The sequence below is a fragment of the Oryzias latipes genome, chromosome 8 (assembly GCF_053564925.1).
Source record: "Oryzias latipes strain Hd-rR chromosome 8, Olatipes_Hd-rR_3.1".
In the NCBI taxonomy this organism is placed as follows: Eukaryota; Metazoa; Chordata; class Actinopteri; order Beloniformes; family Adrianichthyidae; genus Oryzias; species Oryzias latipes.
This window is the reverse complement of record NC_136244.1, coordinates 24,770,159-24,796,837: the sequence shown is the minus strand read 5'-3', so window position 1 is coordinate 24,796,837 and position 26,679 is coordinate 24,770,159. Positions and strand designations below refer to the sequence as shown.

The 26,679-nt window shown below is 38.9% G+C and overlaps 1 protein-coding gene across 5 annotated transcripts in view; it reads left to right on the top strand.

Moving 5' to 3' along the window:
• Positions 1–11,678, top strand: part of mybpc2a (myosin binding protein Ca) — a 64,695-nt gene extending 53,017 nt beyond the window's left edge. For 3 of the 5 annotated variants that reach the window (XM_078951865.1, XM_078951862.1, XM_078951864.1), the window contains 13 exons: positions 625–764; positions 1,000–1,159; positions 1,330–1,434; positions 1,603–1,791; positions 1,932–2,066; positions 3,446–3,613; positions 3,873–3,961; positions 4,643–4,838; positions 6,804–6,964; positions 8,467–8,626; positions 9,781–9,917; positions 10,523–10,709; positions 11,325–11,678. In XM_078951865.1, the coding sequence (XP_078807991.1) occupies positions 625–764; positions 1,000–1,159; positions 1,330–1,434; positions 1,603–1,791; positions 1,932–2,066; positions 3,446–3,613; positions 3,873–3,961; positions 4,643–4,838; positions 6,804–6,964; positions 8,467–8,626; positions 9,781–9,917; positions 10,523–10,709; positions 11,325–11,359 (1,862 nt within the window). In that variant the 3' untranslated portion in view covers positions 11,360–11,678. The remainder of the gene's footprint in view (positions 1–624; positions 765–999; positions 1,160–1,329; positions 1,435–1,602; positions 1,792–1,931; positions 2,067–3,445; positions 3,614–3,872; positions 3,962–4,642; positions 4,839–6,803; positions 6,965–8,466; positions 8,627–9,780; positions 9,918–10,522; positions 10,710–11,324) is intronic. The other 2 variants (XM_023957339.2, XM_011477804.4) reach the window with 1 other exon arrangement.
• The last annotated feature ends 15,001 nt before the right edge of the window (positions 11,679–26,679 follow it).

Genomic DNA, 26,679 nt, shown 5'->3' with positions numbered 1-26,679 from the left:
TTGGATGATTTTCATTTATATATAAAAAAAATAAAAAAAATAAAATCTGACGATGGGGTAAAAAAAAATTGTCCTACAAAGATCTGCTCCTGATTCACAACAATTCGAATAAAGAAAAATGTTCAGAAATTCAATTTTATTCTTAATTTTCTGTAAATGTGTTCGGGACATTAAGGACAACATAATAAATAAACTATGTTTCCATCTGACTGGTTGAAAACGTTTTGAGTTTAAAATGTATCATAATCTTGCATTTCAATTAGGAAATCGATAATTTTAATCCTAAACATGTGTTTGTGTGTGTTTGTGTGTATGCGTGTGTGCGTGTGAGTGTGAGGGGGGGGGCTTACGTTCAAACGTTTTTAATGCACTTTTCTTTGCTAATTTAATACATTTGGATCTTTTGATTGTCCAAGCTTTACATTATTAAAAATAAAAAACAGGTATAATAACCTTAAATAACATGTCCCAGAATCTCGTTTTTGGAGGAAATACTATAAAATGTGTGGTAAGCTGTTTAAAAGTGTCCAAATCCACTTGGAGTATCCTTCCAGGACCAAAACGATCAAACTTCATCGTAGAAACTCTCCTTTTTCTCTCTCTTTTTCTCTTGTCACATGACAGACCCTCCTAAAATCCACCTGGATGCCAGCGGCTCCGGTAACAAGAACGTCATCACAGTGGTTGCTGGGAACAAACTCCGCTTTGACGTCGAGGTCACCGGAGAGCCGGCCCCCACTGTGTGCTGGAGTAAAGGAGAACAGGTGCGAACAGCGGCGGGCGATTCTCATCATTCCCCTCGCTGCATCCCACGTCAGGTTCTGTCCCTGCTTGTGCGTCACGTGGAGCATCCAGCTATTAGTCACCTAACAGTACCAAAGAAAAATGAAACAGACGTGGCGTGGGAGGATTGAATCACCTATCATTGTAGACATTGTGGTTGCTGCTGAAATGCAACACCGTCATCTTCAACAATACCTTCCTCTTTCCTGTGGAAAGGTGGTGTGTGAGGCTGAGGGACGGGTGCGTGTGGAGACCAGGAAGACCCTAAGCAGCTTTGTCATAGATGGGGCAGAGAGAGCCGATGAAGGCCTCTACACGATCTCCGTCAATAACCCTGCTGGAGAAGACAAAGCTGAAATCTTTGTCCGGATTGTGGGTCAGGGGCTTCCTCTTATTTTTTTTATGTTTATTTTTTTTCCAGCTAAATTTATGACCACATCGCAACAGTTACCATACTTTTTTGGTTATTCAGAGCTGATTTGTCTTTCTCATTTTTGCTTCATCCTCTCCTTGTTTCTCTTTTCCAACTGTAACCTGCCTCTGCAGATGTGCCCAACCCCCCCGAGAACGTCAAATGCACATCAGTTGGCGAGGACTCTGCCACGGTCACATGGGACCCTCCTTCATTTGACGGCGGAGTTCCCATTAAAGGTACCTTTGAAAAATGCAGCATTTAATTTTCACATCTGATGTCTTTCCCCCCCCCAGGAGGAAACAGCAGTTCCACTCTGTTTAATTTACTGCAACATTTGTGGCTGTTTTTGTCCAAAGCGGCCATTTTCACCGCCTTTATGTGGATGTTGATGCTGCTTCCTGCAGGGTATCTGATGGAGAGAAAGAAGACGGGCTCGGCCAGATGGACCAAACTGAACTTTGATGTTTATGAGGCCACCACATACGAGGCTAAGAGGATGATTGAAGGTGTTCTCTATGAAATGAGGGTGTTTGCAGTCAACGGCATTGGCATCTCTCAGCCCAGTGTCAGCTCAAAGCCCTTCATGCCAATCGGTGCGTTGGCTTGTGTCATTACCGGGATGGATAATTAAAAACGGCTTTTCACACACTGCTCAGATTGTAGAGGCTTAATCCACCTTCCCATCCCATTTACAGTATCTATTATTGTATTAATTAACTCCTGTGTCTCTCAGCCCCCACCGGAGAGCCCACTCATCTTTTGGTGGATGATGTGACAGACACCACCTGTGCGCTCAAGTGGCGCCCTCCAGAGAAAATTGGAGCTGGTGGCATTGATGGGTACATCATCGAGTACTGCAAAGAAGGAAGTAAATATCTTTCATTTTTATTAATCGATGTTCCAAGGTCTTTTTGGTCTTGGGCAGGATATTTGTTATCAAAACAAAAAATATTTAAACAAATGTCAAGCAGCAAATATTGAAAATTATGTATACATGCAGAACAGAAATTATGAGCCTTTTGTTGTCGTCTTTGTATTTTAAATATTAATTTTTGATGTTGCTGCTCATTTATATTTTTACAAAATGTATTTCATGCCTTTTTAGCACTTTTATTTTTCATATTCTGTTGCACTTGCTATTATTGTAAATTCTTGTCTGCAGTTTAACACTTTTGGTTGCAGTTTTTGCTCAGTCAGGTTTAGGACAGACATGGACAGTTGGCACACTTCACCACAGCTTTGTTGTGAAATTTTCCTCTGAGTGATGCATACTGGAAAAGGGTTCATGATTGTGCCATCTAGGTAGCATAATATTAGCTGTGGGGCAGTTTTAGAGTCACTTTGGGTTTGAGGGAAAGTCATAAGCAATGGATGTGGAGAAGCATATACGTAGATCTGATGACCAAACTCTACTTCAGTACACGGTGTTGGAGGTGTCACAGTCTGGGTCTGACTGGATTGTTAAGCAGTCATGACTCTTTCTGTTCAACAAACTATTGTGAATAGAAAGAATCTTTCTACTCATAATAGTTTAAGGAGTTTGATTTATTCTTAAATTGGCCACTTAAGAGCCACTTCAGCGAAAATGGTGTTTTTGGTGTTTTTAACATATTCGTGTGGCGTTTTTCTGAAGATGGATGACATATATTAAGAAAGTTAAGCTCAAAATTTAAATTTTAACTATTTCTCTATTCAAAGTGTTGTGAATCAGGAGAACACAAAAAAGATCGTATTTGTTACATAGAAAAAAACACTGGGCGCACTTTACTGATGCATCCACTTGTAGATAAAATAGATCCATGTACTTCTTGGTTTTCCTCGCCTGAGCTGGCATCTGGATCAAAACTGTAGGGCTTGACAGCTCTAATATTGCTGATCATTATTGTTTCACCAATAATTCTAGGTTGGGGGTGTGAAGGACTGTGAGCTAGCCTGTAAACAGAGAGCTCTCTGCTCCAGAAAACGACACCGCTGTGTTTGATTTTGGCTAAAAACGGCATAATCCTAGAGTGGGACTTTCAATTTAGCCATGTGGTGGGACACTAAACCAAAGCATAGCAATGACTCAGCAAAAGGGCAGCCCCAAAAAACAAACCAATAACAAAAAAACAAACTATAGGATGTATTTTATGTGCAGGTTCAAGATTTCTGGTCTGACCCAACAATAAAAGGAGTCAATCTGGGAAAACTCATCAAATAACTGATCACTTTCTGTGCCAATTAGATCTGTGTTATCTCATCCCTCAGGTGACCAGTGGGTGCAAGCTAATGAGGAACCAGTAGCAAAGAACCAGTACAGAGTCAAAGGTCTTCCAGTCGGAGAGAAGATGCTGTTTCGAGTGGTGGCTGTCAACGTGGCCGGGCGCAGCCCCCCTGCCATCCTCTCCCAGGCTGTCACCATCAGAGAGATCATGGGTCAGACAATATTTAGCCACACAGGACATTTTGCAGATGGTATCAAATGTCTGATCAAATCAGCAGCGACAGAGGAGAATAAATAATTAATCATCAAAGCTCGTGTTTTGGTCTTGGCGATCACAAAATGAATTTCTGAAATGATTTGTGAATCAAAGCTGGACAAGCTGCACATTTCCTTTGTCTGTAGTCCCCCACACCTCCCACGGCTTCCACAGTTTGACTCATCTTGTCTCTCACTCTGTTTTCTAACACTTAGAAAATCCGAAGATCCGCGTGCCTCGCCGTCTGAGAACCAAGCTGATCACCCTGGTGGGCGAGAAGGTGAACCTGGTCATCCCCTTCCAGGTTGGTCCAAGTCTAGCTTTTCTATTTCCATCAGAAGGCTGCACACCACAAGACACTACAGGGCTGTTGAGGAGCATTTCAAACTGGCTTCATACCAAAAGTAGAATCACTTGAAGCCAAGTGCTTTTCGCTTTAAAAGAAAAAGACAGAAACGCTTTAGAGGGAGAAAAAGGTTAGCCTAAAAAGACACGATAGTTCACATTTACAGTAATAGAGAGTCCTAATGCACTTTACCTGTGTGTTCTGAATACCAATCATTCCTGAATGTGTGTAGTCTGACAAAGCAGATTTTCTTCTCCCTGAATGCAAATCTGATGCGTAAATGTTCGAAGAGCAAGTGCTTAAAGGGTACAGAGAGAACAACTGCATCTGACAGCAATGTGCAAATATGGAGCCGGTAAAAAACGGCGACTGTAAACAAGCTGAAAACAGAAGCGCTGCCTTTTAAATAAAAATAGACAAGAAGAAATGAGCTAAGGTCCTGTGTCCTCACGGGCAAGAGGATGAAACAAAAATATTGTGACCCAAACTTCTCTTTGAGCATGCACTGGTTTTATCTTTGGGCTGGACGTTTTCTTCTCAGAGCTCTGAAACTGCGGATAGATTCTTTTAATCTGTTTGCAACCTGCTCCTTCGGTTGGTCGTTACTTAAACTAACTGTAATTGTTTCCCCCCCGGCAGGGAAAGCCTCGTCCTGTGGTGACCTGGTTCAAGGATGATGTTCTCCTGGAGGACAGAAGTGTAGGGATTCGCACCAGTGAGGTGGACACCATCCTCTTCATTCGTTCTGCGGAGAGAACCCACTCTGGAAAGTACACTCTGTCTGTTCAGATTGAGAACGTGTCTGACAGCGCTGACATCCACATCCAGGTTGTAGGTCAGTCCCGCCATCGCCCATCAGTTTATGCACAGGAAACAATTTCATATAGATTTAAAACCTTGGTTTTAGAAATAAAGATATTTTTTCCAGGTTTTAAGTTGTTTTAACTTCCCTTTGCTCTGTACATTTCCAAGCTTAACTCAAAATCAGCAGAGTGGACAATTTTTTGTCTGATAATGTTCATATATCCCCAAATGTGACTGCACTGTGGCTTCAATGTACGTTTTTCAACAAAACCGTCAGGTGGCCACGCAGCTGTAATCTGGCTCTTTTTGAAACGCCGCGTGGCGGCCGCCGTGGTTTTAAGAAAAACTGAAAAAACTGATCTAAGATTCAGAAATGAGGAAATTATTCAAATGAGTCAAAATGTTATTGCTGCACACTTTCGATGCTAGAAAAAGTTGATTTAAGACTCAAACAAACTCAAATTTTACTGTAAGTTTAATACATGCTGATAAGGTTAATTCAATGTCATTATTTTGGAAACAACAATTTAGATTAATGTTAGTTTTAGATTTTATGAGTATGTATTCTCATTTTGCTCCCATTTTAAAATTAGTCCTTACAACGAACTATGATAAGGTTCATAAAAATTCAAAAAATAGAAAATTAGCTAAGAACTGAAAAATACTTATTGGGCTGTACGAAATACAATTTGAATTAATTCTAATAGTTAGCCTTTTTTCCCTTTTCAATGTTTGTGTTTGTTTTTAGACTTTGCCATTTTATGGTAAGATTTTTTGCTGCAAGGACAGACATTTTTATTACATACTTTTCCTATTTTTAGGATACCTCTTTTATGCATTGCGATTTCATGGGCATTTTTGTTTTGCATCTTCAAGTGTTTGCAAACTTGGATATTACACAGTTTATGTTACAATTGATGCAAAAATAAATGTGATCTTTCTCTGAAAGTTTTACATTCCTTGTTTTTCTGCCAGTTAAGACTAACCTCACCCACATGACCTGTGTTTGAGGAAACCACAAACATTGTTCAGGCCTTGTTGCATGTTCTAATTTTCGGATTAGAAGACCTCACATGTTCATGCCTCATATGGTACATGCTTAATAACCCTGCTTGAAGGAAGGGATGACTGTATGACCTGTCAAGAATTTCATTTTTCTCATATTTGATGATAATTCCTTATTTCATACTTGGAGGGATCTGACGCTCAAAGCAGCACATCATCAAAGAGCTCATCCCTCTCACACCTAATCCCAGCTCCTGCCCTGCTGCTGCGGCCGCCAGCTCATTCCTCATCTCACGTCTTGTCTCTGTGGGTCAGGGGTTGCCTCTGGATTAATTGGCAGGGGTCCTCTGAGATTATTTGTGTATAGACCTGGATTAGGCTTGGATTTTAAGGGTGACTGTCACTTTCTCCCTTCAGAAGGTTTAGCTAAAGAGTGGCTCTGATCACTCGCTCTGCTTCAGCAGAGCATATACTGTTGGAGCAAGGAAGACACAAAACTGACGCTCACCAATTTGCACTCCAACCCTGTACTTGTTACACACAGATACACTAATATGTGGTATTTATGCAGCTTCAAAGTGATCGATGCTGCACACTGTCCCCTCCTTCATAACGCAGGTGTGCAAAACTGTTTCCTAGTGATGTACTCAGCTGTCTTTGCATTTGCTCCATCGTTTATCTATCTTAACCTGTCAATCTCTCTAATCTGTTTTATCTGTCAAATCTCTAGCACTGTAAGTATTTTTTTTTTTCACTCTGGGATTTTCCCGCTGCACATCTCTCTGTACGTCTAAGACTTTCTCCACCTCCAGGAGTCTTTTGCTGGCTTTTAAATCTTGGCAGGGATTAAAATTCTCCCCACTGCTGCAGCTGCTCTGCATGTTCAGAACACTTTCTCACCATGCTTGAGCTATGCGGTAAAACAATCACACACACCCATAAGAAAATTACCAAATTGTTCCAATCCCCCCCCCCCCCCCTCTCTTTTCAGAGAAGCCCGGCCCTCCCATAAATGTGGTCGTCACAGACGTGTGGGGATTCAATGCTGCACTGGAGTGGAAGCCGCCCAAAGATGACGGCAACTGTGAGATTATCGGTTACACCATTCAGAAATCTGACAAGAAGACGGAGGTGAGCATGAAGGACCATCAGGTGAGGTGGCAAATCATTTATGTGCCAGAAGGTGGTTCTAGTTTAGCAGCAGTTTTCCGGGAAATTTTAACACGTTTTTGCAAATACCTGTCAATCTGGTGCAGAACTTAATCACTCCAAACGATGCAGTTGGTCAATATTTACCTGTCCATTTTTGTCAGAAACTAATAAAAATGAGAGATTTTTTATGGACTGTCGTAAATCTTTCTGCCAACACTGACACTTATAAATAATAACTTAAAAGTTCAAAATGCAAAATGACGTTTTGTTGATATTATTCCATTAAAAGCTGATGTTCTTTTTAGCTGGAATTGTTTCAGATTTCTAACAAGTTAAGAAGTCTGTTTTGAAATAGTTGCTCAAAGACCCACTCCCATCATCCTTTGATGTATTCTCAAAGCATTCCCGGTGGTCTTTTAATTAGGATTATGCCATATTTATCTAAAATCAAACAAATGGTGTCATTTTGCCACCATTTGTGGGAGGAACTGTTGGCACAGAGCAACCCCGCCCACCCTTCCCCTCCCAGAGCAGGGAGCTTGTTGCCCATCCAGCATATGGAAGCATTTCTGTAGCATAATTAAAAATAAAAGTCAATACTGGAAATGCATTTTCATTTTCAAAATGAAGCTGCATTTGATGAGTCAAAATGAAAATGATTTCACTAAAGAAACACTCAGAAAATGCAATTTTGAGATAAATTTCTTTATAAATGTTCTCCATCATCAGAAAAATGCTACAAGAATGTGTTAAAAACACAGTTTTTTTGGGAGTGGATCTTTAAGTCTTTGAATTTCTATGAATGCTTGTTAGCTTCATGGGACTCATTATTTAATTGTTTAGATTTATTTTTACTTCCCTGATTTTTTGTTGAACGTGCACAGGTCTCCCAGTGTAATTTTAGGATGCAGATTGTAAACATCTTTAATTGAACTTATACTAGAGTTATTCAACAGAGGAGAACAGGTGTTGATTTTGATTGATTGGTTTATTTTCAATCAATTTCAACAATAAAAACAAAGTTAAAAGTCAATAAAAATCCATATATAATTATTGTACTTGAGATATTAATCAATAATGATAAGTGAATAAATAAATGTATACATCTCTGCATACAGTATAAATGAAATGACTGCAATATAGTCTGATTAATTGCTTGAAAGAGAGGGCAAAGAAAAAAATTTCCTGCTATGTTTTACTTCCCTTTATTTTTTTACATGGGTTACATAATCTGGTCCTTAGCATCGATTTAAATTAATGATTATTTTTTATTGATAAAAATGTATACCGCAGCCTGTTTCAACTTTCTAAATGTAGTTACCGTCTTTGTCAAAAGTTTCCTTCACTGTCATGACTATATTGTTGTAAAAGGAAACCAGGAAAGGTGAAGTGACACAGCATTGGATCCAAAGACTGGAGACTTTTCGTCTGCACAGACCTCAGCCACCCCTGTAATTCCTGTTTTCAAACCTCTTCTTGTCCCCGTCTGTCCATCAAATCAGGAATGGTTCACCATCTACGAGCACAACCGCAGGCCCAGCTGCACCGTGTCCGACCTGGTCATGGGGAACGAGTACTCCTTTCGAGTGTTCAGCGAAAACATCTGTGGCCTCAGTGAAGTTCCTGGCATCAGCAAGAATACTGCTGTGATTACCAAAACAGGTGATGGAATCCGTGCAGAGCTCTGTAACACAACAGTGTGGCCTCTTGTGGCTAATACATACAGAGCTGCGGGTAAATTCATTTGGAACATGAGCTGAGCATTGTGGGATGTGACAGGTGGCTTAAGGCAGGAGTGTGAGGGAAATGGGGATCATCAGGGTACCAATATTAAGTAGAGCAAATCAGCAACACAAGAACAATCAGTGGTTTATGTATTTAGTGCAGTCACTCTGTAACCGAATTTGGAGGATAAAACTTTGCATTCTGGGAATCCTTTTCAGGGAAATAGGATCATTAAAAACATTTGAATTGACATTATCAGGAACGACATATTTGAGTGTTATCGCAGTGCCTTAGTAAGACAATGACCTCAAATCATAGAGCAAAACTGGTCCAACGCCGTTGAAGGATGCCAAAATCAAGGTCCATAGTGGGCCTCTTAGACAGTTCAGAGTTTATGGAGCGAGATCAAGGTTAATGTGCATGCTGGGAAACCGTGTAAGGTGAATGATCTGGAATAATTTAACATGGAAGAATGGCCCGTCACCTCAAAAGACACATAACTCAAATTTTGGTAAGACGGCTGATGAGTTCAGCCTTGTCACCTTTCTAATTGTATTCCAGAGCATCAGTTCATTATAATTACACTTACTTAAAAGTTATTCTAATCTTCACCCTTCATCCTACAGACATACATAGTGTTGCTATGGTTCTGTTGATAAACCTCAATATGAACCTGACAAAAGTCAAATAAAATTAAACTGATGAAAATCAAGATGTCCATTGACCTCAGACGTCTCAGTCCAGAAAAGCGCAGTGCTAGGAACAGCTAAGATCCTGGACCCTCAAGCTCCCAGGCCTCTGGTAGAGGACCCGAGCTTGGAGGAGAAACCACCCGCAGTACAGACCAAAAGTTTGGACGCACCATTCCCATTAATTTGAAAGAAAAGGTGTGTCCAAACTTTTGGTCTGCACTGTATATGTGTATATATGTGTGTATAAGCTGATCTATGAAGGTCCAAGTCAGAAGAACAAATGAATGCTTGTTGACGAAAAGATCTGTGCAAAATATTTGTCTCTTTGTCATCTTTTGTAACGTTTTATTTCATGAACGGCTACATTTATGTCTGAAGAAGGACTTTTTTCTCGTCTAGATCTCCTTTTTAAGTCCCCACCTTTCCAGGAGAAGGACATGAGCAGTTCCCCAAAATTCACAGCTCCCCTGTTGGACAGAAGTGTGATTGCAGGCTACACCGTTGCCATCAGCTGCGCCGTCCGTGGCAATCCGAAGGTACTTAACTGCCTCCTCTTTTAAGCCTCTGACTTAATGTTCTTCCTTTATATTATTTACAATCCTCTGTGTTTTATGTAAACAAGGCGTACTAAATAAGAGACGGAAAAGTAGACTGCTCATTCTTGTTGTTCGGCTTAAAATCCTCTTGAATGCACAGATCAAAATGCGCTCACTGTAATTTTAAATAAGCATTACTGAAACACAATGCTGCGTATACTTTAGCCCTGGAAGCTGCGCCTGCAAGTGCACGCTCCAGATTTCATGCTTTATTTTTTTCAGAGTCAGCAGTGAAGTTTTTGAGTGCCAAAAGAGCAGAACAGTGAGAGGATTTTAATGCTTTGCAGCAGGAGAGTATTTTCGTGTCTGAAGCTAGAACAAGAGGTGGAGCTCACAGATCTTTCTACACACATCTCTCTTTTATCCCAGCGAATCGGCAAAGATTTGTCAAGCCCAAACGTTGACCTAATTTCACCTCTCCCTCCATCCTCCCCACACACCTCGCTCTGCTTGTACGCTCCCACCTCCTCCTGTTCCGTCCTGTTCTCTGCTCTCCTCCATCTCGCCAATTTTTTCTCCTGCTCCTCCAACGCTCTGTTCCTTAGCCAAAGATCATTTGGATGAAGAACAACATGACAATTGAAGGTGACCCCAAGTTCCTGATGCAGAACAACCAGGGCGTGTTGACTCTCAACATCCGCAAGCCAAGCCTGTTTGATGGGGGCAGATACTCCTGCAAGGCCGTCAATGAATTTGGAGAAGACTCGGTGGAATGCAAGCTGGAGGTTCGAGGTATGCCGGCTGAATGCCAGCGTGCTGAAGTTATGGCAGTCAGAGTAAATCCATGATTAAACTGTGTTCCCTTCAGATGCGTGGGTCTAAAGAGAGCAGCCTTGATCTTATCTAGCAATAAAAGACATAAAACTTATGGTCAATTTACCCCATCGCTTTGCTCTTGCATCACAAATAAGGTGTACTCTCTGGTATCTATTGATTAAAACTAAAACAATGTTAGCACTACATAAAACCAGGTTTACTTTTAGGAAATGTAGTTTCTTTAGAGGTTCAGAAAATATGAGTATTACGAGGCAGCCTTCCAGAAAACCTGGAGGTTTTGGCAGCCTCCTTTAAAGGTGGTCCAAAGTCTTAATGGGATAAATAACCCAGAGGGGAATCGACTCATTAATGCTAACATGATCCTTCTGCTCCAGTCGAGATTCTGCAAAACAAAACCCATCCGTGGGTAAAGCTCAGGATGTCAAATCTTCATCTGCTTGGGCCTCTGTGCACTGAATTTAGATCATTTGATGAAAAACTACAGACCCACAGATGACTCCTCAGAGTTTCTTTAAACCAGATGATCTACTCACCTCTCGGGCTAATTTGAATATCTCGTTCCCTCCACAGTTCCACAAGAAAAAGGAGACCAGGTGAAGAAATAAGTGGCAGCAAGAAACAGCAGAGGACACAGTTGAACAAGAATAGGAATGGATTATGCATGATGGGATAGTCATGAATAAATATGATTAGAGAGACCCACTCACTCCACATATTACGCGGGCTTTCCTCTCACTGTCGCCATGACGAATGCCAAACCACGTATATGCCATAAATTCTTTTTTGCCACCTTGTCAAATCCTCCCTGACAGACATGATGCCCCCCCCCCCCCCCCCCCCCCGCTGTGACCACAGATGGCTTCTTCTTATCTGTGAGGTGGACCTGTCACTGAACACACTTATAAAACAGCCTCTCATCCATTACGGCTCCCTGTGTTGTCTGTTTTTTTTGTGTCCTGGACTTCTTTATGGCGGGGTGTAAATTTATTATTGGGACGCAGCAGCTGCAGCGCCAAACCACGGCGGTGTGACCAAGTGGCTCTTGCACTGCTTCCATGGCAGAGCGGGGCGCCATCCTGGCTCTGCCATGGTTCGGCGGTGGGATCAAAATGCAGCCAGGCATGGAGGACACCACAGAGTAACCTGGATTAAAGACATTTTTATGCACAGATACACATGCTGCATGCGACACCCACACGCTGTTGACACTGACATGCTCTCTTTGTATTGCATTCCCGCATGTTCTAATGCTACATTCCTCGTGGCATGACCTGTAGTGTTAAGGCCTTTATAGATACATGGCTTACACTCATACAAAGACAAACACACACTCCAAATCAGGGTCTCATTAGCGCCACACACTAGAGACTAATTAATGCACCCATCAACACTGCCCTAATTAGCTCTCCCCACGTCATTACTGAGCAAACGAATTACCTCTAATTTACACACCCGCAAAACAAACACAGCGCCGTCTCTGCTGGGAGAGGCCGCCCCAGCTCCCCTCACACTCCAAATTAAAGCCTCACCGATGTGCTGAAACCCATACGAGGGTCCCAAGTGACTCTGATCTCCCTCACTCAAACTGCACACCCAGCATGGACCGTCTGACAGAAAAAAAAAAAGATCAAGTGAGAAGCTGAGTTTCTTGAAGTACAAATATAAATCAAGGTGCTCTGCAGATGTGAAGTCACTCAAGATTTGTCCTGATGCTGTTGACTCCAGGTCCTGGTCTGTCATGGCTGTCCAGCAGAGGGGGTTGGAGCTCAGTGACCACATCATTTCAATCTAAGCTGAAAGGATGAGTGACAGCTTATCGGAAGCAACAATGATCAGCTGAGCAACGATGATGGAAAACATGCAGCAAGACGAGGCGGGAAAATTCTGCAGACACATGAAAGTAGGCCATGACTGGCTTCACCATAAACCTGCAGTGCAGCATTGAGAGACTCTGCAAGTCGGTGGCTGCTGATACAATCTGATTGTTGCTTAACCTAAGTTGCAGGGAGCGTGCAGCCCTGCTGATTGACACATGAAAGCGGCGCTGAAAATACACCACATGCTACCATGGTGGTTCTGAGAAAAAACAGATCCTCCAGAGAGACAGCGTGTCACCTGGATGCTCACCTGAGCTCTCCCCTCTCATCCCCCTCAAAGATGAAACACTGTTGCTTAGCAATCACACTAATTGCATGTACTGCTATCATCTGTGAGCATTTACAAAGTTAAAAACTGGAGCAGTGCTGGTTTATGGCTCCTCTGTCTGTGCTTATTTGTCCTGACACAGCTCTGAGCACACATAAGACAAAAAAGATAATTGTAATGTGCTGTTTATTTTTTTTTTTCATTTTACCACGTGACACACCTTAAGGCTCTTTATGTTTGTGATGTCTGACTGAAAAATTAATGAGGAAAGATGGCATCTTAGCAACAAACCGCCGATTTCTTCATGCACGCTTTATGTGCTTTGCTGCTTTTTCCAATATTAGAACAGGCCTGTCTGAGATGAGAAAAGGGAAAGTGACACAAGTCTCACCACCAGGCAAAGGGGAAACAAAAGTGGGGCAGATTCACAGGGATGCGAGCGCTGATGTGTTTGTGCGTGCAGATGTGCTGGAGTTGAAGAAAGTCAAGGGAGATGCCAGAGAGTCAGAAACAGACCTCCTGAAACAGGGGGACTGGAAGAACTATAATTATGGAAGTAATTACATACGTGAAATCAGAGTTGGAGTGAAAGAAAAAAGCTTGCAGAAAGTTCAGCATGTGCAATTACAGTACGAGAACTAAACGCGATAAAACAGACATGTGACTGTCCACCTGTATTTGGGCTTTTGGTCATTTACTTCTGGCCTGCATCCAAACACAACATTAAGTCTTCAACTCCACATTTCTGGTTTCTATGGTCCTTTAAAAGGCAGGGTGACTTATACCCTTGTGTCATTGTGTTCATTAATTTTAGAGTCAAAACATTCCCTGGGGTCATGACCCATATAATGAGTTCAATGTATCTGGCTTGGATGGGGGGTCTTCAAGGAGAGTGCAGCCCCCGCATCACAACTTCATGTTTCTTCCTGACGCCACACAGTGCTGGAGTCCAGGTTCTCCAACGGATCACAGAGTTCTACTGTTCAGGGCAAATGGACTAAGACGTTCTTTGCTCATCCAAGCAGCTTTTTCAGTTCTTCTCTGATGGAAGCCAAAAGTCTTGTTGCACAGTGAAGTGAAGAGTAAAATGCGAAGGAAAATCTTTATACTTTCTGGTTGGAAAGCCTTTCTGAAAAGATCTCCAAAAGTTTACCTTCACGGAAAGACAGGACTTAATCAAAAAGATTGAAAAGGAAAATCAATTCTTTGTTCACTATTTGGACATTTATAGTTAAAATTTTGACTCCAATCATCTTTTGATCTATTTTCAAAGGGTTCCCAGTGGTCTTAGTTATCTACAGTTATTCCATTTTCCGCCCCCCCAAAAAAATCAACTGTCGTTTTTTAGGACCTTTACCTAGACCGTCATTAAATATTTGCCTCTGAGTTGTGGGCGGGAGTGGGCTGATTGCCCATCATCTCGTCGTTCACACCCCCTTCTGCTAGCCTACAGCCCCTCACAACCACAACAACAATAGCGGTGCTACGAAAATGCAGAGAAATATCAGAAGTATCCAAACATTCAGTTTAGATCCAGATTCCAGCTCAGACGAGGAATCTGAGCTGGAATCTGATGCATCCACTATTCCACTAGTGGCCAGCCGATTGTAGTTTGTACGTAACAACCACAAGCTTTTCCAAATGGCATTTTTGGTCTGCTTCTAATTCACCATGATTTGAATAAAGAAACACTCAAACACAAGTTTATACTTAACTTTGCTCAAATATGTCAATCAGGAGAAAAAGACTACAAAAACATGAATTGCAGCAAAACAAATGATTTCTAGTCGGCATGTATGCTGCATTTATGTTGAAATATCTCACCTAATACCATACTAGCCTATGTGTTTTGTGTTATCCAATACAATATTGCGTTTTGCGTAACACAGCATCATCTTTTCTCCAGTCAACTGTGAATGTAAAGACCTTCAACATGAGCTTTTCCACACAGACAAGAGCATCTTTTTCCACCAAAACTAGGAAGCATCTTTGGTCTGCAGGAATTATGGAAATGAAAGCAATGCAGATTTGAAAATGTAGGGACAAAATAGAAAACCTGATGACAGAAACAAAAGAAAAAGAAAAAAGGGAAAGAGGTCACTATAAAGGTAAAATACATGCTACTACTAATTTTATATATGAATATATTAGAAGGTACTTAAACCACTTCCAAAAATAAAGTCATTATTGATTATTTATAAATGAAGTGATGAAGTGATCACAAATCCAGGGTGAAAATGGTCATTCATTCAAATAATCACAAACAAACAACAGATTCATAACACAACATAAACTTCATGATCACTTCTGATATAAAATTGAGGTTTATTGAGTAAAGAATATTAAATAGAGCAATTGTTGATTTAATAAACTAAAGGATATTAAATATGCTGATTTAGCAGTTAACATGAATTACTTCAAAAGTAAGTCCTGCAAAGCTTTCTTTTTGAAAAACACAATTCTTGAACTTCTTCTCAGAAAGTTGAAAAACAGACAAAACAATTAACCTGTGAACTTTTAATCCTGCTGCTTCGGAAGCAGCAATTTGTTTTCTTTCACACTGCCGAATCCCCGTATGATGTATTTTTCTACTGAACAGTGAATTTATTCAGGCGTTGAAGTCAGAAAAGTTAGACTTTAATTTTCAAAGCCTGCAGACCAATCAAGGGGTCAGTGCATAAAGAAATCAAAGCAAGCGGCCTCCTCCTCCTCTTCCTCCTGCTCGGTCCATATGCTCGTTCACCAGCGTAGTGCGAACAGACTGCTCTGAAAGCCTCGCTCACTACACTGATTGCTCTCACTGAAGCCAACATGGCCGCTGATGTAGAAGCGTTATCCAGCGTTGATTGCAAGGACTGAAAAAATGGAGGTGAAAGTAAAACTGAAGGTTTATGGTTCAGATTGTCTGGGTGTCAGCCAGAACAGTTTAGGGTTTGACTTATAAATTTAACTCCCATCTTGCTAAAGTAGCAAGCGTGGGTGCAAACACGCATGCGCTTGTGAGTAGGTGTTTTGATGTGTTGGCACACATAAATGACTCACATGTTGTGAATGTAAATCCATCTGTAGACTGTGAACAAAAAAAACTAAACAAGCTGTAGAATCGGAATAAACATATGCAAAATACTGACAAACCGCTTTTACATGACCGAAGAACAAACAAGACAGATATTTATGTGTTATATATGGGCTTGAAACAGCTGCACGTTCAGTCCAGGAGTCCAGGAAGTAGTTTAAACCATGAGTCAAGAAAGAAAAGTGAATATGGCCGGCATTATACGTTCACCCTCTTTGAATGTTATTAAATGTTAAAAAATGTAAACAAAACCCTTAAAGTGAAAAAAAATGCAGCATTTCTTTCTTGCACGTGATATTTCACACACTTCTATTTTTTCTTATATCCCCCATGTGTAGGTAGAATTTTCCTTTAGGTCTAAATTTTGTGGGGCTTCTATGTGGTATTTTTGTCTAAGTTTGAGTTTAAATATCTTTTTTAACACTTGATATAAGACAAAACTGATAAACTGATTAACTTTTCAGTGACGCAACAAATTTTTTAAGACAATAAATCTTGAATATCTTGTTGAGTCATTTGATCATGAAGACGGTAATGTCTCAAATGAAACTAGTTATTTTTGACTCTCAACTTACATTTTTGTCAACTTTATCTTCTGCTTACTTTCCAACTTTAGTCCTGTTGTTGTTAAATGTATTTTTTCTATTTTTATGTTCTACCATAAATCTGTCCTTGAAACAAGACCACCCAAATTAAAAATACCACATGAAGTAATTAAAAAAATGTAACTAGAATTATGGCTTAAAAAAAGGATTTTTTTTAATTAAATGACTCAACAAGATATTTAAGACTTACTGTTGTAAAATAAGTCATTAAATATCACAGAGTAATTATTTAGTTTTGCTTAAATCATGTCCAATAATACAGTCAGGACCATAAATATTTGGACAGAGACACATTCTTTCTAATTTAGTTTCTGTACATTACCACAGTGAATTTTAAATAAAACAACTCAGATTCCATTAAAGTGCAGTCTTTCAGCTTTTATTCCATGGGTTAAACAAAAAATTGCATAAAAATGTGAAAAACTAAAGCATTTTTTAAAAACAACCCCTTCATTTCATGGGCTTGTAAGTAATTGGACAATTGACTTCCATGCTATTGCATGGGCAGGTGTGGGCAATTCCCTTGTTATGTCATTATGAGTGAAACAGATAAAAGGCTGGAGTTGATTAGAGGACTCGTGCTTGCATTTGGAAGATTTTGCTGTGAATAGACAACATGCGGTCAAAGGAGCTCTCCATGCAGGTGAAAGGAGATAACAGAAAAAAAAAACATGCCAGAAATTGCTACAGTATTAGAGGAGTGGTACATCCTGAGAAAGAAAGAAAGCACTGGTGAACTCAGCAACGCAAAAAAGACCTGGAAGTCCACGGAAGACAACAGTGGTGGATGATGGCAGAATCATTTCCATGGTGAAGAGGAACCCGTCCACAACAGCCAACCAAGTGAACAACGCTCTCCAGGAGGTAGGCAGATCAATATCCACGTCTAGCATAAAAAGAAGACTGCATGAAAGTAGATACAGAGGGAACACTGCAAGATGCAAGCCACACATACGCCTCAAGAATAGGAAGGCTAGATTGGAATTTGCTAAAAAGCATCTAAAAAAGCCAGCACAGTTCTGGAAAAACATTCTTTGGACAGATGAAACCAAAACAACCCTCTACCACAATGATGGCAAGAGAAAAGTATGGAGAAGAGGTGGAGAAGCTCCTGATCCAAAGCACACTACATCATCAGTAAAACACGGTGGAGGCAGTGTGATGGTCTGGGCGTGCATGGCTGCTAGTGGCACTGGGACACTAGTGTTTATTGATGACGTGCCCATGAGTTCAAGACTTCAGGCTGTCATTGCCAACAAAGGCTTTTCAACCAAATATTAGTAATGACCATTTTGGTTTCAGTTATTTCATTTGCCCAATTACTTACCAGCCCATGAAATGAAGGGATTGTGTTTAAAAAATGCTTTAGTTTTTCACATTTTTATGCAATTTTTTTGTTCAACCCATGGAATAAAAGCTGAAAGTCTGCACTTCAATGGCATCTGAGTTGTTTTATTTAAAATCCATTGTGGTAATGTACAGAAACTAAATTAGAAAGAATGTGTCTCTGTCCAAATATTTATGGTCCTGACTGTATATTTAAACTGAAACAAGATAGAAGTACTTGGTGATATTTTGTGTTTTGGTAGTACATGTGAAGTTTAATTTTAATTGACCAAGAAATAAGGAGAGTAGCACCTACAATGGGATATTTTTTGGAGAAAAAGCATGTGCACGAATGCACAAACTTTAACATTTTTTTTAAACAATATGCGCTTATTTAAGGACATAAAATTTCCAATGGTCAGAGCAATATATCTGAGTGTTTGTGGCTAATTTAAAAATTCAATTTTCTATTTAAAGATCGGGACATCACAGCTTATTTTAAGAAATATCACTGAAACAATGGCAGGTTTTCTTTTTCATTTACAACAGAAAGAAATCCTTATTTATTGCTTTTGTTTAATTTGCTTTGGGAAGCACTGTTTTAGATGAAGAACACTACCTCACCTCTCTGTTTTATTGTTCTATATTTATTGGTTTATTATTATTATTATGAAGATTTTTCTATTTTACTGTGTGGTTTTTCCTATTAATGGGCCTTGAACTGTTGGCGAAACTGCATGAATAAATTGGTAAATAGATTCTACACACTGCCTTTAGAGAACCTTTATTTATCAGACATCTGATTAGGTTTCAAGTTGTTCTTCCTGCATTTAATGTTAGAAAAATGCTACTGCTGGACAATAATTCAGTAAAATGCTGACAGTTATGCAGCTGTTTTCGCTTTTTCACACATCTGTCAAGCAGCTTAAACTGTGGAAAAGATCCATTTACTGAACAGTGAAGTAGTAGTAGTCTTTTTTATTTTGGACTAGTGAAACAAATGTAAAATAACAGAATAAGACAAGAACGAGACAAAACTTACAAAAACAAGAAAAAGACGAGTAAATTATACAAAACAAAACAAAATGATATAAACACCAGTCCAAAAGGGAGTGAGAAGAAGAAAAATCTTATAAACTCTCACCCCCCTTTACCCTAAGCCCTTACTTTCCCACCATCAGAGTCCAGTGCCCTACCCAAGTGTATATGTACATATATACATGTAATTTTCATTTCCAAACAACATACAAATGAATAACAAAACGTATTGTCAAAGTATGCAGATTTATAAATGCTGACATTCTGTATTTTTTTGTATTTGCACATATTTGTCCATGATCATCTTCCTGTATCTATATTTAAATTCTTTTATGTTTGGACATTGTTTCAAGCATTTACTGGTTCTGTTCCACAACTTCACTCCACAAATTGAAACACAGAATCTCTTTTTATTTGTACGTGCTTTATGTATGACAAATTTATCTTTTTCCCTAAAATTGTATTTTTCCTCTCTTGTGATAAATAACCTTTGGATATTTGTGGGTAATAAGTTGTTTTTGGCCTTGAATATTATTTGAGCGGTACAATACTCTACTAGATCGTAAAATTTGAGTAATTTTGATTCTATGAATAATTTATTTGTGTGCTCAAGGTAACTGACTTTGTGTATGATTCGTATTGCTCTCTTCTGAAGTATTGAAAGTGAATGTAACGTTGTTTTATAGTTGTTCCCCCAAACCTCTACACAATAAGAAAAATATGGTAAAACTAATGTACAGTATAACATGTGGAGGGATTTGTGGTCCAGAACCAGTTTAGCTTTATTTAAGACAGAAATACTTCTGGATAGTTTAGCTTGTATGTAGCTAATATGTGCTTTCCAAGTAAGTTTGTCATCAATTATGACCCCAAGAAATTTATTTTCATAAATTCTTTCAAGTTTCACCCCATTTATGTGCATGTCAATGTCAATATTTTTACCCTTATGGTGACCAAATAACATCATTTTTGTTTTACTTAAATTTAGTGAAAGCTTATTTACATCAAACCACAGCTTCAGTTTTTCCATCTCCTTCTTAACAATTTCAATGAGTTGCTGCAAATCATCCCCATCACAAAACACATTAGTATCATCAGCAAATAGAACTAGCCGTAATTTGTTAGAAACCTGAAATAAATCATTTATATATAAAATAAACAATATTGGTCCCAGAACCGACCCCTGAGGGACACCACAAACAATGTCCAAACATTGGGAACAAGCACCATCAACCTTTACAAACTGCTTTCTATTGCTCAAATAGCTTCTGATCCAGTCTAGCACTAACCCCCTAATGCCATACCGATCCAATTTATGAATTAATATACAGTGGTTAATTGTGTCGAAAGCTTTTTTTAAGTCAATAAATACCCCGATTACATGTTTTTTATTATCAATAGCATTTGTTATATTTTCTATTACATTCATCAGGGCCAGTGATGTTGATCGATTTGACCTGAACCCATACTGTCCTTCGTCCAGTATCTTGTGCTTTTCGATGAAAGAGTTTAATCGGGTTATGAACATTTTTTCCAAAATCTTTGATAACTGCGGTAACATAGAAACTGGCCTATAGTTTGTGAAGTGATGCTTGTTCCCGGTTTTGTACAATGGTATAACTTTTGCAATTTTCATTTGATTAGGAAATGAACCTGTTTGGAATGATAAATTGAAGATATATTCTAACGGTTTCAGAATTCCACTGATTACTGTTTTCACCAAGGCCATATCAATGCCATTAACATCAGTAGAGAGTTTACCCTTCATTCCTCTCACGGTCTTTAATATTTCATTTTCAGTTACTGGGTTAAGAAACATGCTACTGGGATTTCTGTCAATTAACATTTGCACATCCTTTCCAAATGTTCCTGGATCCGGGATTTGCTTTTCTAACTCAGGTCCCACGTTTACAAAGAAATCATTAAATCTTTTAGCAATCTCTTCCCTTTGATCTATTTCTTCACTCTTACTAATAAAATACTTTGGATAGGAGTCTTCCTTGTTACCCTTTCTTAGAATAGTATTAAGTATTAAGAAGCAAGAGTAGATGAAAGGGTCAGATACTATGCTAACATCCTGCAGGTGTTAGGAAAAGTTTTACAAAAAGGTTCTTTAATGTAAAAAAAATCCTTCGAAAACCGTTTTGTTGGAGTTTCGTCTTGCAGCGTTGATGAAAAGTCCTGCTGTCATCCGCCTGTCATGATGGGCTTGGAGGAGTCATTCATGTTTACACATAAATATACGGTCCCTCCTCCCTCACTGAGCTGCAGAGGCGGCAGATTGTGTTACCTGGGGCAGGTGTACGTCTCCAGCTGAAGTCAGGCTGCTAAGAGAATAGATTAAAAAATATCTTTGACAACTAAAACAACTCAGAAAATACTTCCTTATTTAGTATTTCCAATTGAGGAAAATGATTGAAATAGTAGTATTTGATTAAAAGCAATTATAACTGATGTTATGAGCAAAAAATGTTTTATTTTTCACTTTTTTCTTCTCTTGTCTCAAGAATTTCCAAGATGCATGCGGCCAAAACCCGGCAGGGAAGCCTTTACAGGACTGCAGCTGCTAGGTAGGAGGAGAAGGTGGCTCCTCTTTACCAGCTGCTTGATGCTCTCATGTTGTTGGGCTGCTTGTGTTATGCTGTCAGCCCCCCAAATGAGTTCATTTTGTTCTCTCTGCATGTGTTTGATCATAATGTCCTCACCTCCGCTGGCTCCTCATCATTAGCTCGCAGGAATTCTGCAAACGAGGACGTTTGTCACAAACTCGACCGGTCTGTTCGAACCTTAGCTCCCACAGATGACCAGAGCAGGAGAGGAAACCGGAGACCTGTGCTCGTTCTGTTTATGGCGGCGACTTCTGGAGGCAAAAAGGAAAAGCCGACTTTTCGAAGCTTCTTCAAAGTGCGCACAAAGATGAAAAAAACGTTCATTTCCAGTCCATAACGCTGTCTTTTTAACTTTACAGTGCTCATTGAAATTAACAGTAGTGGATCGTTTTAGATTTAATTGCTTAAAAAAAACCAATATGATTTTCTGTCCTGTTTCCTCACTAGATTCAGGATCTGTGCTTCAGGTGGAAGAGGCTGTCTCAGAGAGAAAACCCCACCTATAAGTCTGAAAACAATAATACGTATTGGATGTATGCCAGCTAAAGAATTAAAAGTTAGTTATTTAGGTAATTCAATACAGAGAAAATCTTAGCAGAAAAGCCATGATGTAATATCTACGGGTCAATCTTCATATTCCTGTGATCGCTCTGGGGTCTTTCCTTTTGTAAAATAATTCCCAGTTTGAGAAACTATTAGTTGAGGTTTATGATTTTGATTTCTACCCCTAAAAACTGACAGTTGTTTCTTTAAATATTAGGTTAAAATCCCTTTTTGTTCTGTTTTTAGCACCCGAGAGAAGCCCCACAAAGGGGTTGTCGGTTCCACACAACTGCCTTTTCACATCTTTTCCCTCGATCGCTGTTGTCACATGCCGAACCGAGGTGTTAAAGAAACCCCTCTGATTCGCTCACGGAAAATAGAAATGAACAGCTTTTAATAGCTCCCGGTTAAGTCAGAAGCAGCTCTCAACAGTCACCAGGCTCAGTCAAGCTGTGACTTTGGATAAATACAGGCGGGATGATAAAAGCTGCATACAGCCGTGAAAGGTTTCTACTTTGACTTGTTGGAACATGGTTGGATCAAAGCTGGAATGCGTCAGTAAACGTGCTGATATATGTATGTTTACACAGTCAGTGATTGAAGGCATTTCAGCTTTGATGAAAATTTTGTTTTCAGTGTTTTTAACATGGTCTTGTGATATTTTTCTGATGATGGAGGACATTTATAAAGAAAATTAAGTTCAAAATTGCATTTCTGAGTTTTTTTTTAGTTGTCTTATTAAGAAATGCTGTTGGAAAAAGAGGTGATTGGTTACGTGGAGAATATGCTTGGCAGTCACAAGCTCCCTGCACAGCTCCATTTTAGATTTGGACTAAAATGGCTTAATGATAATTAACAGGCCACTGGGAACCCTTTGAGGATATCAAAAGATGATCCGAGTGGATCTTTAAATCTGTAGCTTGCTGATCTTCTTGCGTTGGTCTTTCATTTATACTCTAGTGTCAATAAAACCTGAAAATCCAACGTTTTTAATTGATACTAGGGACCCTTTACTCACCACTGCAGTCAATTGTTAAACAGCAGGTGATTTTCTTCAAACTGAGGATTTCAGGGCTTCAGTTGTGCAGGATGCTCATAAATATACAGTAGTTGCATCACAAATGGCCCTCTAAAACAAAAGGTGGTTGCCATGGTTACTGCATGAGACTAGCTTCCTCTGCTGCACAGGTGCTGTCACTCTCCCAATTAAATCATTCAGCTCTTTGACACCCGGACTGCCCCATCAAAGCAGCAGCGACCTTTAGCTGGTATTCCAGGTAAAGGTCGGTGCTGATATCCACCTGATGCCGCCTTTTTCCCCAGGTTTGCGTTCCCTCTCGCCAGATCAGCTAAGCGCCATGAACGGAGCCGCGCTGCTCTTCCTGCTCCTTTCACACCCACAAACACACCAAATTAGTAACGGCTGTCATCCCTTCAGAAGCAGCTCACGTTTTACACACAAGCGACCCTCACATGTGGCACACAAATCAATACACAACATTTTTTCATTCTCTCATTTCATTCTTGACCGACATCCAAACTTTTGGGTTGTTACTTTGAGGAACCATCTTCTTGAAGCTTTTCTTGTTTTTCTAACCTAAACAAATCACCTGATGCAAACCGGTGACTGCAAAAGGACAGAAAAGCTTAGCAAGCTGTTAATCTGCTTTATTTGTTCTGAATATTTACAGGATTGCTGTTTGCTCACATCGTATTTAAACAAGTAAAACCAACAGGCCTTCATGTTTGTAGATCAGACTTAATTTTTTGTTCCAGAGCTTCCATGTCCAACGTGTTTGAACCTAAATACAAAAACTATTATATAAAAAGGCTGCACAGCAAAAAATTATTACTAAAGTTAAATAAAACTAAAATTGTGGTAACTACAAGGAACAAAAATGAACATAAATGGCTTCCAAGTTAAAACTGTGCAAAAGAAAAAGTTTTTAGGATTAATAATCGATATTAAATAATCATGGAAAACACACATCCGACACATAATAACAAAAATATCAAAAAAAGTCAACAAAGTTAAACACTTCATGGATTACAATTCACTGCGTACTTTATACTGGACCTCACACTGCTCAATCTGTAATGAGGTTTGGGCTAATAATTAGAAATGTTCATTACATCTATTACAAAAACGATAAGTCCCGATCAAGCACAAAGTAGGGTATTTAGACCACTCTCTATACGGTCTAAATGATTAAAATTACATGATTTAATAAATTATCAGACAGAATTAATTACATGTAAGGAATTGAATTATTTACCACCAGACAATATTCAGAAATTACTTTTTAATTAAAGAAAATACCCATAAACTAAGAGGAACTGAAAAATTAAAACCAACTGCAGAAGATTTTCTGTCTCTGTGTACTAAACAAAAATCTTTTAAAAGCTTAGATCCAGAACACAACTATACAAAAACATCAAAAAATTCAAATATTTTTACAAAAAAGTGATGTGGGCAAATACAGAAATATAACATCTTTAGTGTCAGTAAAGTAAATGTAAGGGCAGGGGGAGATTTTGGATTTCCCCAATAACTAATAAACTATAATTATTATAATATTGGCATGCTGGAAATGTGTCTATAGATTTAATGACGACTTGTCGTATTTCTGGCAGATACTCGCTGCAGTGTTTTCCAGGTAACACCCTAGGGCGGTTCAGTCAATTAACTCACCTGCTCAGCGTCCTATTTAAGCCCAGGTGCGCAGCTGTTCATTCTCTTTCTTACCTTCAGCGCTCATTCTTCGCCCCTCCCTCCTCCCCGGCTTCCACCTGTCGGCTCCGTAAAGGGGGGTTTTGTTACCCGAAAGTTTTATGGAAATTTCTCATGGAATTGAAGGGAGCCTTATGCCAAACGAAAATATGTGAATGCCAACTTAAAGAATGTGGAAAAATTAAGTATGTCAAATAAATATTTCTTACTGCAAGTGGTGGCTGACTGAAATTTAATTTAAAAAACTTTTTGTTTTTATTTTTTAAGTGGCAGGCTGTAATAAGTTAAGCTACTGCCTACTCACTTTCAAAATATGTTTTTTGTATCATTAATGTTGCTGTCATAATAAAAAAATAATAATAAGTATTATTATTATTTTCAACTAATTTTATAAACAAATACATACGTCTAACAATTAAAAAAATATTCTAGGTAACATGAGAAGTTCCCATGTACACTATGTACAATAATGTCTTATGTTCAACAAAAGTAGTTTAATATATTTTATAATATTTATAAATATTTTTACACTAAAACAGTGAGAAGTAAAATAAACATAATCTTTATTAGCCACATCTTGTCTTCCTCCTCCTCCTCTTCCTCTGTGCTCTTTTTCATTCTGCCATCACTTCCTGATGATATCTTGGTGTAACTAAAATGATTACTAATCTTAATCAAAACAAAATGTTATCGATATTATATGAATACTATTTTATTTAAAAAAAGATTTCAATAAGACAGTTTAAGAAGATAATTTGTGCAAAAATTCTGAGCTCAAGATATTTTTACTGTTAAGTCTATGTAGACTATATATTTTTAATGAGTATTTTAATATTAAATGATGTTTCTTGTAGGAATGTCAGGGTTCTGTCCAGTATGCAAGTTACTGTAACTACAGTGAAGTTTCAATCAGATGTCAATTAAATCCATTTTGAAGAATCCCAACACTTTCATGCATCATCTTTTTAAATTACACGACAAATGCAAACATGAAACATCCAACAACGCGGCAACATGGGAGATCAGGGCAAAAACAACAGCAGTTCTGTTTGTCCCTGCATTTCTCATCTATAGGCTACGCCTCTGAAACATTAGAGGAGCACCAGCCATGAAAAGAGGAAGCAGTGATGGAGGTTTGAAAAAAGGATCTCAATTCATGGTCTTATTATGACGGTTTTATTGCTCGAAAAAAACAATAAACCAAACTGAGACTGGATCAGTCTACAAAATAAAAACTACAAACAAATGAATACTTCTTTGAATGTCATTTATTTTTTAAATCAACCTCCCTTAAAACTCCAGCCTCTCCATTTTTTATCTGTAGCTAATAATAATTCACCTAAAACTATTTAAGCCTCCATTGTTGTTGTGCCACGGCCTTACAGGGGTTTGTCCTTCAACTGGTGCTGGTTTTATAATAAACCCTGTCGTATTCCCGAGTCCTTTACAAAAAAATGAAAAACTTTATTCAAAATAGTTTAAAATATTTGTTCTAAAACGTGTATTTATGGTTCTAAGTGCCAAAAATGAGCAGAGCTGTGTTTCTGGCCATTCTTTATTCGGCCCTATTTCTCCTAGTTAAATATATCGTTACATTAATAGGTTTGGTGGCTGTTAAAATGAATTTGTTTAAATGGCAAACATTTTACCATCATCAAAATATTTTTTTTTCTTCTTTTGCTCATATGGACTTCACAGGAATTATTGGAAGAGAAAAAAAAAGCTTTGTCCAAATTTAGCTGTTTTATAGCCAAATTTCTTTTCTCAAGGCCACTTTGGCATCGGCTCAAAACTCACCCACTGCAGCATTTGCAAATCAAACCATTATTTTCTTGGCATCCCGTTTGTAGAG